The sequence below is a fragment of the Colobus angolensis genome, unplaced genomic scaffold (assembly GCF_000951035.1).
Source record: "Colobus angolensis palliatus isolate OR3802 unplaced genomic scaffold, Cang.pa_1.0 Scaffold84, whole genome shotgun sequence".
Lineage (NCBI taxonomy): Eukaryota > Metazoa > Chordata > Mammalia > Primates > Cercopithecidae > Colobus > Colobus angolensis.
Genome location: NW_012122265.1, coordinates 2,179,320 through 2,195,109, shown reverse-complemented (window position 1 = coordinate 2,195,109; position 15,790 = coordinate 2,179,320). Strand labels below are relative to the sequence as shown.

Genomic DNA, 15,790 nt, shown 5'->3' with positions numbered 1-15,790 from the left:
GGGGGGGGCCTGTCACTGTGGGGGGCCGGTCACTGCAGTGGCCTGGCCAATCACTGAGGGGCCTGGTAGGGCCTGGCAGGCCTGGGTAGGACAGTGCCCTCAGGCTGTGCCTGCAGCGGGATGCTTGGTTGAGGCGTGGATCTGAGCCCCGCTCCCCACTGCCTGAGAGGGAGACTTGGCCTGAGGAGAGCATGGGCGCTGGGTCCGTGGGTTCCATAACACCTTCCCATCCCCTTCCTGGGCGCTTTTTGGGAATTTGTCCCTTGTTCTCCCATTTTGGCCCCCAGGGGCCTGTTGATGGCAACACCGCACCCCTGCCCAGGAGGGGCAGGGCGCCCCTGAGAAGATGGAGAGCTCTGCCCACTGGGGCTGCTTCCTGAGGGGCATGGACCTGGACAGGGCCGGGCAGAGCCTCCGCTGAGCCTGAGCCTCTCCAGGGCCGGTGCTGTAGGCTCTTCTGTTTTGCCTACTTTTCTGAAACAAGCCACCAGCTAGCCCAGCGCTAGTGAGGTTTGGGACAGATATGGCGCCTGCTCAGGATGCTGTGGCCTCTCTCTTTGCAGGTGAGCCCACCTCCCTCACCTCCCTGTCTCTCCATACTCTGCCTGGGTCCCCATGGCCCGGCCAACCACTGTCTCCTCTCTCTCACTGGTGCCAGCGCCCCCAGTTGTGGAATGGGGCGTTCTCTGGCGGAAACGTCTGCTCACCATCCCCCGGCACTTGCCCCATTGTTCTTTTGGTCGGGGCTTCCAGGCTTTTGACAGCCCCCTTGCAGAAGCTGAGGAACATGAGACCCATCCCCTGAGAGCAGACATATGCCCCCGCCACAGTTTGATGGATGGTGGCAGAGGTCACCCAGGCTAAGAACCCTGGGGCTGTCCTCCCACTCAGGGTCTGGGCGACCACCTTTGCCTTCGTGCTGGTGCCCTGAGCCTGGGGATGTCCCCCAACTTGGGGTCTGGGTGGCTGCCTTTGCCTTCGTGCTGGTGCCCTGAGGACCCGGAGTACCTGATGGCGAGTGTAGCCGCTGACCAGGCAGCTCCCCCAGGAGTCCTGAGGCCCTGGTGAAATGCCAGCCCCCGCAGGCAGCACTGTGCCCGCCTGGGTGGTCCACAGGCTGAGGCAGGTTGGGTCTGGGCCCTTCCAACCCTGGGGCCCCATTCAGGGTGACACCAGGAGCATGGATGTCCGTGGAATAGACAGAAACCCACACATGCTGGCAGGAGGGCAGCAACAATGCTGGCATGCCAGGGGAAGCTGGTCAAGAGGGGCGTGGAGAGAGCTGGGAAGCCCTGCTGGCCCCTAAACACAGGAGAGAGCATGGGGCCTCCAGCCCTGCAGGGACGGGGCGCTGGCGGCTCCCCATGACCCTCCCGCCTGCCCTGGAGGCTGCAAGGCCTGATGGGCAATGGCCAGGGAGCTGCCTCCTCCTCCTCTCTTTTCTCCTCCTCCTTCCTCTTCTTCCTGCTCCCTCCACCCTCCTCCTCTTTCTTCTCTTCACCTTTCCTCTTTTCTCTTTACTCCTCCTTCCCCCTCCTCCATCTCCTCATCCCTTGTCCTCCCTCCTCCTCCCTCTTCTTTCCTTCTCCGCCTCCCTCCTTCTCCTCCCTTATCCCCCTCCTTCCCCTCCCTCTCCCTCCCCCCCTCCCTCTCTCTTCTCCTTCCTTTTCCCTCCTTTTCCTCCCCTTCCCTCTCCCTCTTTCTCCCTCCTCCTTCTCTTCCCTCCTCCTTCTTTGTCCTCCTCCTCCTCCTCCTTGCTGGCTGAGGGCCACCGTCCCCATCTGGAAGCTATCACTCAGTGCTGCCTCCCAGGCTTGAGGCCCTGAGCCAGCTCAGGAGACCAGCATTTTCCAGAAACCTTTTCATTCCTCAGGAGAAACAGCATGCACGGCCTCTCTCTCTCTCTCTTTCTCTCTCTCTCTCTCTCTCTTTCTCTCTCTGCCCCCACCAACCCCCTGCGCAGAGAGGATCTTGGGCGGTGGATGGGCCCATGCAGACCTCCCCAAGGCCTTCACCATCAGAGGCTGCTGGGTGGTCAGGTCTGCCCTGGCCATTTTCTTTCTCCTCATTCTAAGTGGAAATAAATACATACATACATAAGCGAATTGAATGTGCTTCCTTGGGCAGCGCTGCCAGCTCTGCTCTCTCAGCCCAGCAAGCTCTTTCATTTCCTGTGCGAGAGGCCAGCTAGGGGAGAGGCCGGAGGGGTGGGGGCAGGCAGGAAAGGGCTTTGTGGGGAGCATCCAGGCACCCAGCCCACTGGAAAAAATCTTTCCACTCCCTGCTCCCTATCCCTAGCCCCTTCACCTGTGCTCGTGCATGCAGACACACACGCAGATGTGCCAGGTGCAACACGCAGACACCACGCCCATATGGCAACAGGGGCAGGTGAAGACCGGTAACAGATACTTGCACACGCACACACAGAGGCACCTGCACATGCACACACACACTCATGCACATGCACACACACACACTCATGCACACACACACTCATGCACATGCACACACTCATGCACATGCACACACACACACATGCACACACACACTCATGCACATGCACACACACACTCATGCACACACACGCACATGCACACACGTGTATATTTGCACACGCATGCACATAAGTTCACCTTCATGCACACACATGCATGCAGCTCAAGGGGGTGGATCTCCCAGCTCCCTGCTGTGGCCATGCTGAGCTCACCATCCAGGCCGGGTCTAAGTACACTGGGGCTTGGGGGGTGCACTGGAGCCCACCCAGCTCGGACTGGAGTGTCCTCAGGACCCCAGCCCAGTGCAGGCATCCAGCTGGGGGCCTCCCAGGCTGCTCTGCAAGCCTGAACCACATATCAAGTCACCCTGGCCTTGAGCCTGGCTGGGGACACGGAACCCGAGCCCAGGTGCTCGCTGACCGCCTTGGCCACAGATCAGGGTGCTAGGCTGGTTTGTGCATGGGGGCAAGGTGGGGTGGGAAAGGCTGGTGACCGGGACAGGACCCCGTGGCCCCGCTGGCTTCTGCATATATGGCCTCAAGCCCAGCACCATGGCGCCCCCTGGTGGATGGTGCTGCAGCCCCAGCGCCAGTTCTTTCTGGGCCTCCAGCTCAGACCTGGACCCCTTGGTCTGGCCCTGTTACCAGCCTTTCCTTCCATCCAGGTGTCCCTTTGCAGGCCACACACCCTCTTGAGGGGCAGACTACTTGCCTTGTCATCTCCCCACTGGGGCCTCCCACCTGGCCCTGAAGCCAGATAGCACAGGCTGGGGTTGTCCCTGCCCACGCTCCTGTGTCCCGGAGCAGGAATCCTGGCTAGTGCTGGAGCTGCTGAGTCCTTCTCTGCTCCCCATGGGCCCACCCAGGGCTGGTTGGCCCCGCAGCTGCTCCAGGAGGTGACTCTATTCCTATCCTTGGAGACATTTATAAACCAGGGTCATTAAACAAGCATTTGCTGAACTTGAAGGCTGAGCTGAAAACCCTGCCGGACCTGGGGACCCAGGAGGCTGTACCCTCAGGGACTTCCAGAGCGGTCCAGCTTCACAGACCAGACAGGGAAGCAAAGTCCCCAGCACAAGCTCCTCACAGCTGGAATGGGGAGACGGGAGGCTAGAGGGACAGGTGGGAGCCCAGGGCGCCAGGGAGGAGCTGCCTTAGCTGTGGTGAGAGAGAAGGGCTGTGGGCCTGGCAGGGGCAGGACAGGCGTGGGGAGGCTGCTGCCAGGTGGGGTCTGCGATGACCATCGAGGGCTGGCAAGGACCAAGACAGAAGCCCATGGGGAGGAGTAGGAATGGGGGCGAGAAGGGGCCACTGCTATGGGTTGGGGTGGAGGGGCCTATGGGGCCTCGGGGCTGGGGAGACACCCCCAGCAGCTCAGGAAAACCCAGGCTGGAGAGCTCAAGAGGCATTTCCCTTGCCTGGCCCGGCCTCCTCTGGACAGGAAACGGGATGCTCCCAGTGCCTTCCCAGAGCTTGCTGGGCAATCGAATCAGACTCTCCCAGGGACTTTGGAAACGGCTCCCAGGGTGAGGAGCGCCGTCTCTCTCTTTCAGGGCTCCTATGGGAACCTTTGTTGGGCGTGTGGATGACAAGGTGAGGTAGGGCCTGGTGGAGGAGCCTTGGCTACCCAGGTGGGGGGTCTCGGCTAGCCAGCATCCCTGGGGCCTCTGTTTCTGCCCGGTCACTCAGGTGTGGGGGTGGCGCACAGGCCTGCCAGCTCTTCACTCCTTCCTGATTCTTTTCTGGGGACATGGGCATCTGTGAACACAGTGAACTCACCCCCGCCATGAGGCCCTGGGCCTCCCTCACGGTGGCTGCAGCGCTCAGCACGGCTCCCAGAATCAGGAGGCCCACCAGGCTCAACCCCACAGAGAAGGCTGGTTGGGAGGAGAGAGAGGAGGGTTAGGGGTGCCCAGGACAGTCCTGAGTGCACACAGCCTGGGTCTGAAATCTAACTTGGGAGTCAGGGGCCGTGCAGGACTTCTGAGGGGCTCTGAGTGGGCGCCCTCTCTCCATCAGACAGGGCCCTGAGGGAAGGAGGAGGGAGGCGGGACTCGTCCAGCCTGGGGGACCGCCCCTCCTTCCCTCTTTTCCTCCCTGCCCTCCCTGCCTGTGGGGCTATCTTGGAAGCCACATGCTCCCCACCATGCCCTAGTGACAAGTGGCTGGACTGAAGCTGTAATCTTATCAGTCCGGACCTGGACCTGGGCCCCAGGCATCCTCCTCCAGGGAGGCTCGGGTCCTGGGACTTGAGGAAAAGCAGTGGGTTCCAAGGCAGCAGCCCTGACCTCCCGGGCCTCATTTCCCCCATATCTGCCCACCGGGCTGCAGCCCTCCTGGGCCCCCTGAGCTCCTGCCTGAGAGTCCCCTGCAGGTCCGGTTCCGGCATCCCCTCATTAAAGGGACCTTCCTCACCCTTATCCCCAAGTGGCCCCAGCAGACCCTGGCTCTCGCTCCCGCTCTCTGGATGTTGGATAAGTCGCTGCTGAGTCTCTGCAGGGAGGCGTCTGGCTAGAGCAGCCCCACCTCTCCCCACCCACGTCCCAGGTCCTGAGTGGAACATCAGCCATGTGGTGCCCTCATGGACCTGCTGAGCCCGGCCCCAGGCCACTCCCAGGTGGCGCTTGCCTGGGATTGAGCCCTGACTGCACCGAGCCAGGTCCTGATCCTGCTCAACACATACCCACACTGTGCCCACGCTCCTGTGGGGCACGAGAGCCAGGCAGGAACACCAGCTGTCATCCAGACCCAAGGCTCTGTCCAGGGGAGCTAGGACTCCAGGGCAGCCCCTGCCTGCCCCGATCACCTCTGGCTCCTGCCCAGGGCCTGGCACCACTCGGACTGCGAGACGTCCAGCTGGGCTCGGCTCCTACCAGCCGCCCTTGCACCCAAAGCCCCTCCTGATGCGGCCAGGCCTGGACCTCGCTTACCCCATTGGTGCACAGCCTGGTACGGGTTCTTCTCCAGGGACGCTCGGCGAATGACAGCAAAGTGGGCCCCGAAGTAGGTGAGAGTCACCATGGTGGCCACAGAGAGGCCCAGCAGCTGTGGATAGGACAGACTCAGAGTGTGGGACATGGGACTGCTGCAGGACGGGGGAGCTTGGCCCCAGGGGACAGGGCTGGGGCTCTCTCCAGCTTCCTGGTCCCATGACAGACAGGCTCAGCTGCAGGGATTCCCAGTGTTTCTGTGGAATGGTCTCAGGGGGCCTTCACTGCAGATGCCCCAGCACACTCACAGGCACTCACACATGGTAGACGCATACACACACAGCCCAGCTTCCCCAGACACCCAGGACCTCTGACCATTCTGTCGACGGAGTGGTAGTGAGCCCCACCCGTGTGCCAGCACCCTCCTGGGCAGGAAGGGGAGAAGATCCCTGGAGCCCGGCAACCAGTGCTCCTCCACCCCAGCTCCCCCCAGGCCTCGGCCCCACTCAGACCTCCTCCGGGCTCTGTGCTGCCTGCCCCTCAGGAGGAGAGACGGGGCTGCCCATGGCGGTCACTGCCTGTGACTGTCTGCCACCAGGAGCCCCAGACACATGTCTACAAGGGCAGGACAGGGACAGTAGGGCTGGTGTGTGTGTGAGAGGAGGGATAATCCCCATGCTGAGGCCCTGCCACCCCTCACCCCTTCTCACCCCCACCCACCACCCACTCCTGCCCGACCTGCCTGTTACCAAGATAAAGAAGCAGGTGACCAGCATCTGGCATTTGGCAATCCTGACTCGACTCCAAGGCCCCATGACGGCTCCTCTCCTCTCTTCTCCTCTTCTCCCCTCCCCTCCCTTCCCCTCCCTGTGGTTTCCAGCTGGGCAGGGGCCTCAGACCGCAGCTCCCTGCCCAAGGGGTAGGCTGCATCCGCCTCTCTGGCTGTCTGTCAACATCGCCCTAGAACCGAGCTGCTGGGTGCCCCGGAAGAAGGGCAGGCAGGAAGGGGAGGGGCAGTGAGGTTGGCTCCCCGCCTCAACCTCACCCTGGTGCCCCCAGCCCAGCCCAAGACACCAGGGCGTTTGCCGACATCTGAGGCCCTTCTTGGTGTGGTCACTGAGGATGGTGCCGAGAGGGGGAAGGTCATGGGCAGGGCTGGGTGTGGGATGCAGAGTAAACAGTGCCTGGGGAAGAGGAGGTGAGCTCCCCGTCCTGGGAGTGTGCGAGTGTGGACTGGGCCTTGGGGGCGTAATCCTTGGAGGAATTTGGAGATGGGGTCTCCTTGGAACATCGTTATTGAGGCGTTCTTAGGAAACACCCTTTGAAATGTCCTGTACAGCTTACGTTTTGAGAAGGTCATTGGTTTTTAATGCCTTCATGGGCGGCACTAATGGGTATTTTGTTGCAGAGCCTTCTTGGGGCCACAGGGGTAGGCTGGGGCCTCACTCACACCCACATGGGGCCTCCAGGGGGAGGCTTTGTAAACCTCGAATTTGTAATTACACAAAGCCGTGTCATTACCCGTGGGTGGGGCAGCGCTGCGGCCCCAATACAGGCAGGGTTTCCGTGGGCCTCTGGGGCAGGGTGGGTCTGAAGAGTGTGAAGATGCTCCGGGTGAGTCCACCGTTCAGGGAGCACTCCCGGCCCTCCCAGGGGCACTAACGGGCGGCTCTGCTCACCCCTCGGTGCTGGAATTGCTCCTCCTACATTTGGTCAGGACCTCAGCGAGGGAGAGGGGACCCCCAAGACCTGCAGGCATGGCAACCCCAGCGTGGCTGTGGGAAGAGGGCCCAGCTGCTGCCCACTCAGGAGTGCTGCTGGAGGAACTGCTCAGGCCACCTCCTCCCTCCCTCTGCGGAGAAGCAGGGACAACCAGGACCCCTGTCCAGCCCAGCTCCTCCAGGCAGCACCTTCTGCAGCTCTGGCCCCCAGGAATTCCCATCCTGAGTCTGTGGGGGCTTGTGGAGACCTCAGATGCCTGGTACCCACAGTGTCACTTCAGCTGGAGGCCTAGGTGTGGCTCAGGCTGGGGCACAGGTATGGATCTAGGGGTGGCAGCAAGAGTGAAAGTACCAGGTCTAGGGGCTGGAGGCCCCCGGGCTGTGCAAGTGGCCAGCTCGTCCTCTCCAGGGAGAGAGCTGCTCTTGGCTATGTCCGGCTCATCCCTGGAATTCTTTCTCCAACCTTGACCTCCCTGGAGCTGGTGAGGCAGGCCTGGAACACCACCCGCTTATGCGGTGCCTCTTCGCCAGGTCTGAAGAATTTTGGAGCAGGGCAGACCTAGGTTCTTGGCCTGTCCTGGTGGGCACCTTCTCACACCAGCGCTGTGCCCAGGTGGCCTCACTTGTCATCTCAAAGTGGCGTCAAACTCCCGGACAGGTGGACGGGAACCCTAGGCTGGCCCTCCAGAGACCAGGTCTGACCACAGCCCCCCTCCCTGTGCCCCACCAGCGGGGTCAGGGAGCCAGGGGAACCCCCACGCCTATTGCTGGGCCGCACCCTCCCACCCCGACACCCCCTCTGCAAGAGGAAGTGGCTTGTTGAGGGGAAGCCACTGTGAGGCTGCTGCCCACCCCACACCTCCCTCTCCACCCCACACACCCCTGCCCACCCCACACACCCCTGCAAACCCCACACAGCCCTGCCCACGCCACACACCCCTGACCACCCCACGCAGTCCTGCTCACCCCACACACCCCTGCAAACCCCACAAAGCCCTGCCCACTTCACACATCCCTGCCCACCCCACATACCTCTGCCCACCTCACACGCCCCTGCCTACCCCATACAGCCCTGCCCACCCCACACACCCCTGCCCACTCCACACACCCCTGCCCACCCCACACACCCCTGCCCACCCCACACACCCCTGCCCACGCCACACACCCCTGACCACCCCACGCAGTCCTGCTCACCCCACACACCCCTGCAAACCCCACAAAGCCCTGCCCACTTCACACATCCCTGCCCACCCTACAAAGCCCTGCCCACTTCACACATCCCTGTCCACCCCACATAGCCCTGCCCACCCCACATACCTCTGCCCACCTCACACATCCCTGCCCACCCCACATACCTCTGCCCACCTCACACGCCCCTGCCTACCCCATACAGCCCTGCCCACCCCACACAGCCCTGCCCACTCCATACACCCCTGCCCTCCCTACACACCCCTGCCAACCCCACGTGCCCCTGCCCACCCCACACAGCCCTGCCCACCTACTCTGGAGGTGGTGCCAGCCCCTGGGAGCCTGGAAGGCTCCTAGAGCGCAGGTTCAGCCCCAAGGAGCTGGCCCAGGAGGACAGCTGCCCCCACCCCTACCCCACCAAGGAGCCTGTTCTAAGGGCTAGGCCCCACTGCAAGCTGGCCTAGGGTCCCCTGGCTTTATTTCCAGGGAAGAGATTGGGCGTGGATGCGTGTGCAGGCGTGGACGCGTGTGCAGGTGTGGACGCGTGTGCAGGCGTGGATGTGTATGCATGCATATGTGATGGTGTTTACCCACCAGAGACTTCCTTTTTCCTCTCTCCTTCCTGTGAATTCCTGGGTCCCAGGTGCGCCTGCTCGCTCCACAATGTCCTTACCCACCAGGAGGCCCCTGGCTCAGGGATGCCACCTGCAGCTGCCCAGCCCTCCGCCCATGACGCCCTTGTTCCACCTGCCACTGCCCATGAAACTGTGGATCACCCAGCTCTGCACTGGCTTGCCTGCTGCTGCTGTCTCAGTTTACCTGGGCAGTTGCCCCTGGTTATCCAACTGGGGTGGGACTTGGACTTAGAAGCAGGCCCCTCCTCTGGGAGGCTGTGTCCTCGGGCCAGGAGGTGGCAGCCTCTACCTTCCTGAGACAGGGACCATTTTTAGTCCATCACAGGTGAGCAGCCGGGCTCTGGGGCCTGGAGCCTGGGGGCCCCCTGTGCTGTCTGTGAGCGCGGCCCTTCCCATAGGGGAGGCACTCAAGAGCTTCCCACCTGTGTCACAGGGAATGGGGCCTGGAACTTGAAGAGACCTGTGGGGGCCACGCGGGTGCCTGAATCTGGCTCCTCTCTGTCCTTTGCCCTGATTCTGAGATTGTCCCTGCAGCACAGATGCACCCCGGGAGCTGCCTTTACAGCCTCTCCTGAGCCCAGGGAGGAGGAGGGCATCTCCCCTTCCGCATCACCCTGGGCCTGGGTCAGCCGGGCGGGTCCCAGGGGACCTCTGAACCCCCACTGCCTGGGCAGCCCCCTTCGCCTGGAGGCACTCTGGCCTGCCCCTTGAGAGCCAAGATCATACTCAAACCAGGTTCTGGGCTCTGGGCACTGCTCTGCTCCCAACCAAGGGAGGTTCTGGGGCATGGCAGCCAGAGTGATCTCTGCTTAGGGTGGTTTCCGGTGAGTTCTGATATCTCAACCCCCAGCATCAGGGCCAGAACAGACGAAAGAAGAGTGAGCTGGTCAGGGGTGCCCCAGTGGGGAGCTCGTTCACAACCTTTAAGGAGGGCAGGGCACAGCCCAGCAGGGGTGGCCACGAGGCCCTGGGCTTGTGGCTGAGATGGCAACTGGCTCTGGCAGTGATTGGAACAGTCCAGTCTACGGAACCCTGCGGCCTTGGCCGGAGGTTCATGGTGCCAAGGGAGCTGGAGCAATGGGTGGCCTCCCTCGCCCGGTGCCTGAGTGAAGGAGGGCTGGGTGCCCCTGAGGAAGGACCTTGCCATACTCTCACAAATTTACATTATTCTTCTCTCCCCCAGTCTCCCCTCAGGGACCTGCAGCCATTTGCTGGGGTGGCTACTCTGTCCTCAGACTCAAGGGAATTACTGGACAGTAACTCTACCCTGACGTCCACTCCTGGGGACACAAACACCCATCAGATCTGGGGACACAAATCACCATCCTTGATACCTCTGAGTAAAGGCCACCAGAAGCTAGTTGCTTTCAACTGGCAAGGGCAGGAATACACGTGCACTGCCCTGCTCTGGGGTACATCAGCTCTAGGTCACAATCTAGTCAACAGCTACCTTGACCAGCTTTCCCTTCCACAGCCCTTCCCCTGGCTGCTTGCACTGACGATGGCAGCTGATCTTGCTGCAGAACTGGTCTGCAAACCTGGTGAGCAGAACTGGCAGTGACTCAAGGACAACTTGATAATACGGTGTGTGCCGGGGAGGGTGGGGAATGAATTCCATACAAATTGGGGCCCTGACCCTTTGATGAAATTGCTGGGGTTCCAGTGGTCTGGGGCATGCTGTGATCTATGTCTGACCCTTCCTTCCACCTCAGAGGAAGCACAGTGCCTCGTGGGTGTCTTCGGATCTTGGAGGCAGCTCGTATGTGATATCCTGACCCATGTAGGAGTGACCTAAAATGCTGTCTGCTTTCTGTGAGTCCCAGAACAAGAGAAGGCTCTGCAGCAAGTGCCATGAAAGCTGCTGAGCAACTTAAGCCGTAGGACCAACAGATCCCATGGCATTTGAGGTGTCTGTGGCAGATAAGGATGCTGTGTAGGGGCCATGATAGGCTCCTGCAGGTGAATCACAGACTGATGGCAGTCAAGCTCTGCCATCCTCTGTGGATAACTCTGTGGATTGCGTCCAGTCCTCCAGAGAGCCTGGACAGGCCACCAAGTCACCATGTGATTAGAACTGTACATCATGAGTGGGATGTTGCTGGACCCAGCGAGCCATAGAGTCGGGCATGCATAACTATGTTCTGTCTTCAAGTGGAAGCAGCATATACAACCCGGGGCTCAGGCAGGCCCTGAAGGCACAAGCAAGTTACACGTAAATGTGACTCCAACACCTGTGATCCCTACTCCTGCCATTCTGCAGTCACTCTCTCAGCCAGCACCTGTGGCTTCGTAGGAAGTTCCCTGCAGCCTGATCATTGTGGAAGAGCAAGTCTGGTCCCAGCTTACAGATGCTTCTGCATGATACACACGGATGACCCTGGAGCTCAGCCCCTCTGAGCAATGGTGGTGAAGGGAAGGGCTCCCAGTGGGCAGAACTCTGGGCAGGGCCCCTGGGCGTTTTCATTTTGCCTGGAAGGAGAGGTCAGAGCTACAGGTTCCACCCACTCATGATCACTTGCTCCTGGTTCAGCCAGATGGATGCTCAGGGACTTGGAAGGAACGCATTTGGGAAAACGGTAACAGGAAGTGTGGGGAAGTGTGGTGTGGTTAGAACCCTCTGAAAGGGCGGAGTGTGAAGATCCTTGCAGCCCACGTGTCATTTGCCAAAGAGCAACCACCTCAGCCGAGGAGAAGTTCACTGACCAGGTAGATAAGATGGCCCTTTCTTCGGCCATCAGCCAGGCTCCTTCCCCAGCCACCCTTCACTGCCAGCGGGCTGGTGAAGACAGGGACTGTGGTAGCAGGGATGGAGCTCACACATAGGCTCGGCACAGGAGCTCCACTCACCAAGGCCCATCCACTAAGTGCCCGCCTGCCCCAGTGTTGCAGGGGATCTACCAGCTTCCAGGTGGAGTGGATGATATGAGACAGCTGCCGGCATGGAACTGGCACCGCTGTGCTTTCACCAGGATAGAGGCTTGCTCTGCAGGTGGACTGGCCCTCCGTGCCCACGGTGCTTTTGCTGAAACCACCTGTGGACTCTGGAGCGCCTCATTCAGCATTCTCACACTGCTGCTCAAGGAATTCGCCACAGTTAATGGAGTGGGGCAAAGGCCCCATGCTCGTGACCTTGAAGTTCTTCTGTGGTCCTCCTCTCCCCGAAGCAGCTCACAAACAGGACCGTGGAATGGCCTTCGGGAGACTCACATGGTGCCTGCTGAGTGGGGACGCTTTGCAGAACGGGCCGTGTCCTCCAGGAGGCGGTCCAGGCTCTGCATTAGAGTCAGTCTATGGAGCGGTTTCTCTTGCAGCCCAGACCTCATGGTTCTGGGAGTCAAGGAGGGGAAGCGGCAATGACTTCTCTTTCACCCTAATGAAATTCTGCTGGTGATGTGTTTGCTCCCTGTCCCCACAGCTCTAGGTCCTCTTGGTGTAGAAGTCTGAGTTCTCGAGGGAGGAGGGTTTCCCACAGAGGCACCACAATGGCTCCACCAGACTGGAAGGTGAAATTGCACCAGGTCATTTTGAGATCCTCACTGCAGAGAATCAACAGGTAAAGAAGGCAGTTACTGCCCGGGCCAGGGGACTGATTTTATCAGGCAGAATCGGCCGGGTTGCACAAGGAGGGTGAAGAGGAGCACGTCTGGAATGCAGAGGGTCCCCTGCAGCACCTCTTCACGTTCCCATGTCCTGTGATTAAAATCATGGAAAACCATCACCCCTGATCCAAACAGGGCCACTCATGACCCAGGCTCTCCAGGAATGAAGGCTTAGGTCATCCCACCAGGCAAAGAGCCACATCAGCTGAGTGCTTGCGGAGGCAAAGGCTGTGCGGGAGACGGAGGCTGAAACGCTAGTTCCCGCTGCACGGCTGCTGCAGAAATGGAGCCTACAATAGATGTGGGTGTTTTTTCTTATTTTGATCCGAGTGTATTGGGTAGGACCACATTAGCCACTGTTTCTTCTCCTCTTCCCTACCACTCCATACGGTACTACTGTATGAAGTGTGCCGTTGATAATAGTTGGTATTTAATTATCTCAAACATCTCAGTGTTTAAATTTTAGGCTATCAGTCCAGGCACGGTGGCTCAGGCATGTATTCCTAGCACTTTGGGAGGCCGAGGCAGGCGGATCACCTGAGGTCAGGAGTTCGAGACTAGCCTGGCCAATATGGTGAAACCCCGTCTCTGCTAAAATACAAAAATTAGCCGGGCATGGTGGCCCGTGCCTGTAATCCCAGCTACGTGGGAGGCTGAGGCAGGAGAATGGCTTGAACCCGGGAGGTGGAGCTTGCAGTGAGCCGAGATTGCACCACTGCACTCCAGCCTGGGCAACAGAGTGAGACTCTGTCTCAAAAAAAAAAAAAAAAAAAAAAAAAAAGAAAGTCCAGGTGCGGTGGCTCACGCCTGTAATCCCAGCACTTTGGGAGGCCAAGGCGGGTGGATCATGAGGTCAGGAGATCGAGACCATCCTGGCTAACACAGTGAAACCCCGTCTCTACTAAAAATACAAAAAATTAGCCGGGCGTGATGGCGGGAGCCTGTAGTCCCAACTGCTCAGGAGGCTGAGGCAGGAGAAAGGCGTGAACCCGGGAGGCGGAGCTTGCAGTGAGCCGAGATTGCACCACTGCACTCCAGCCTGGGCAACAGAGTGAGACTCTGTCTCAAAACAAAAAACAAAAACCAAAAGAAAAACTAGGATATCAAAGGGAGAATGAGTCAGCTGAATCCCATGCCCCTTTTGATATCTTTTTTTTTTTTTTTTGGAAGGGGAAGGAACACCACCCAGAGATGAATCAGGATCAGGGGCCTCCTCTTCTCTGGGGCAGAGGGGAGCACGTTGTTCTCCTGTATACGCTTGGCCGCATCTTGTTGGGTGGAAGAGGGATTTGACTTTGTCTTTATTTGGAAGTTAAGTATGATTAAAAATTGTGGGTGGGGAATCGGAGGACTCCATTCATATGAAATGTCCAGAACGTGCAACTCCATGGAGGTGGGAAGCGGGTCAGTGTTTGGCAGAGGCTGGCGTGAGGGGAGCGGCTGCTAGAGAGTGGGGAGTTGTTTTCGGGGTTCTAAGTGCTGCGGATGTTCTAAGGTCAGACGGTGCTGAGGGAGGCATGCCTCTGTGAATATACTGAAAGCCCCTGAATGGTACCGTTAAAATAGTGCATTTGATAGTATGTGAATTATATTTCAATAAAGCTGTGTAGAAAGCAAGAGGTGCAGGTGGAAGCCTGTGGGAGGGATTGGCACGGTGTTGCCCTAGCTGAGTGGAATGAACATCTTCCAGGACTCCCAGCGCTGCCTCATTAGGGGTAGGGTGGGTCACACGTGGCCTGAGTCAGCTCTGGGTGGTGGAGGGACGCGTCGGCCATGCTCTTTTTAGGCCTGGACGTTTGCTCGACGCACCGGGGCCCTTGCTACTCTGCTGTGCGCTGCAGCAGGCCTGGGTAGCAGTGGCATCCTCCTGGAAGTCTGGGCCCCAGCCAGCTGCCTGCCCTGCTGCCAGACCGGAGGAAGTGGCATCCTGGATTCCATGTCATTCCCGGGAGTCCCCTGACTCTCAGGAGTCACCAGTGAGCTCCACGCTGCCGGGTCCAGCAGGCTCCCTGTGCCCTCACTCCAGCCCTCCAGGCATGGGGGGACCAACTTCTCAAGTCTTCCTCGTGTTTCTGGTTGCTGACCGTGTTGCCCTTTCTCAGCCTCTTCCTAACTCTACCCACTCCGCCAGTGACGGGAAAGGGCTCCTGCCTTTTCTCTTCTCTCTTGCTTCTTGCATGGTCCTCATTGCCCAGGGGCTGGGTTGCCACTGACTGCAGGGGACCCTCCAGCCCAATCCCTCCCATGAGCCCCTCAGCAACGGTAGGAGGAATCAGCAAAATTCTATGGGTCCTGGGGCTCTGTGCTCTAGGGCTCACCCCACTTCTCTTTCATTTGTTAAGTTTTTACTTCAAGTTCCTCATTGGAATTTCAGTAGTGGCCTCCCTTTTCTGTGGGGATAGTTCCCAGGTACCCCAGACTCCATGCATCCACCCAGGAACCCTGATCCCTGCAGCCCTTCCCCCGAGGGCCAGCCTCCCTTCTCACCTCAGACAAGAGCCCAACAGCCACTGGAGCTGACTCCTCACCCCACCCCCACAAGTAGTACTGATGCTTTCTCCAGGATGCTTCTTTTTAAAAACAGTGTAGTAAAATTGACATAACATAAAACTGACCATCTTAACCATTTTAAACTACATTTCAGTGGCATTAAACACACTCATGCTGTTGTGCAGCTGTCGCCACGCTTCATCTCCAGAACTTTCTCATCTTCCCAAACTGAAACTCCGTCTCCATTAAACACTCACTCCCCATCCCCTCCTCCAGGCCCTGGCACCCACCATTCACTTTCTGTCTCTATGGATTTGACCACCCTAGGGACCTTCTACCCGTGAAATCACACAGGATTTGTCCTTTTGTGACCGGCTTGTTTCACTGAGCCCAGTGTCCAGAACGGCTCTCAGGTCCGCACCTATCTCCTGGAGCCCATGCAGCCTGCTGGTGCCTCTTGCGCCTCTGCCCACAATAGTCCCCTTGCTGGACTCACAGGTCCCACCACCCCGCCCCATCTAATCTGTCCACACAATAGGCAGTGTGACCATCTAAAAGCTGGCACTGGCTGCCGGAAAGTGTACCTCGCCCAGGCTTCCGTCCCCAAAATCAATGCTGGAGAAGCTCCAGCATCTAGAAGTAGAAACAGCCTTGAGGAAAAATCAACAATGCAGTAAATCTCTAACAATACTACCAGCTGTGGTGAGCTGGTGTGCATGTGCATATGTGTGTG

At 59.2% G+C, this 15,790-nt stretch overlaps 2 protein-coding genes across 2 annotated transcripts in view; one reads left to right on the top strand and one right to left on the bottom strand.

The window, feature by feature from the left end:
- The window catches only part of TSPAN32 (tetraspanin 32), a 21,085-nt gene extending 14,699 nt beyond the window's left edge, over window positions 1-6,386 (bottom strand). Inside the window, exons 1-3 of the mRNA XM_011930154.1 lie at window positions 6,174-6,386; window positions 5,425-5,539; window positions 4,274-4,371 (exon numbers count right to left, since the gene is read on the bottom strand). Of these exons, the coding sequence (XP_011785544.1) occupies window positions 4,274-4,371; window positions 5,425-5,539; window positions 6,174-6,239 (279 nt within the window). The 5' untranslated portion in view covers window positions 6,240-6,386. The remainder of the gene's footprint in view (window positions 1-4,273; window positions 4,372-5,424; window positions 5,540-6,173) is intronic.
- Window positions 6,387-6,546: 160 nt separating this feature from the next.
- On the top strand, window positions 6,547-9,294 carry LOC105503233 (chromosome unknown open reading frame, human C11orf21). The gene is made up of 4 exons (XM_011930086.1): window positions 6,547-6,629; window positions 7,596-7,676; window positions 7,747-7,840; window positions 9,014-9,294. The coding sequence occupies exons 1-4, from the start codon at window positions 6,547-6,549 to the stop codon at window positions 9,263-9,265; spliced, it is 510 nt and encodes a 169-aa protein (XP_011785476.1). The 3' UTR covers window positions 9,266-9,294.
- Window positions 9,295-15,790: the final 6,496 nt, after the last annotated feature.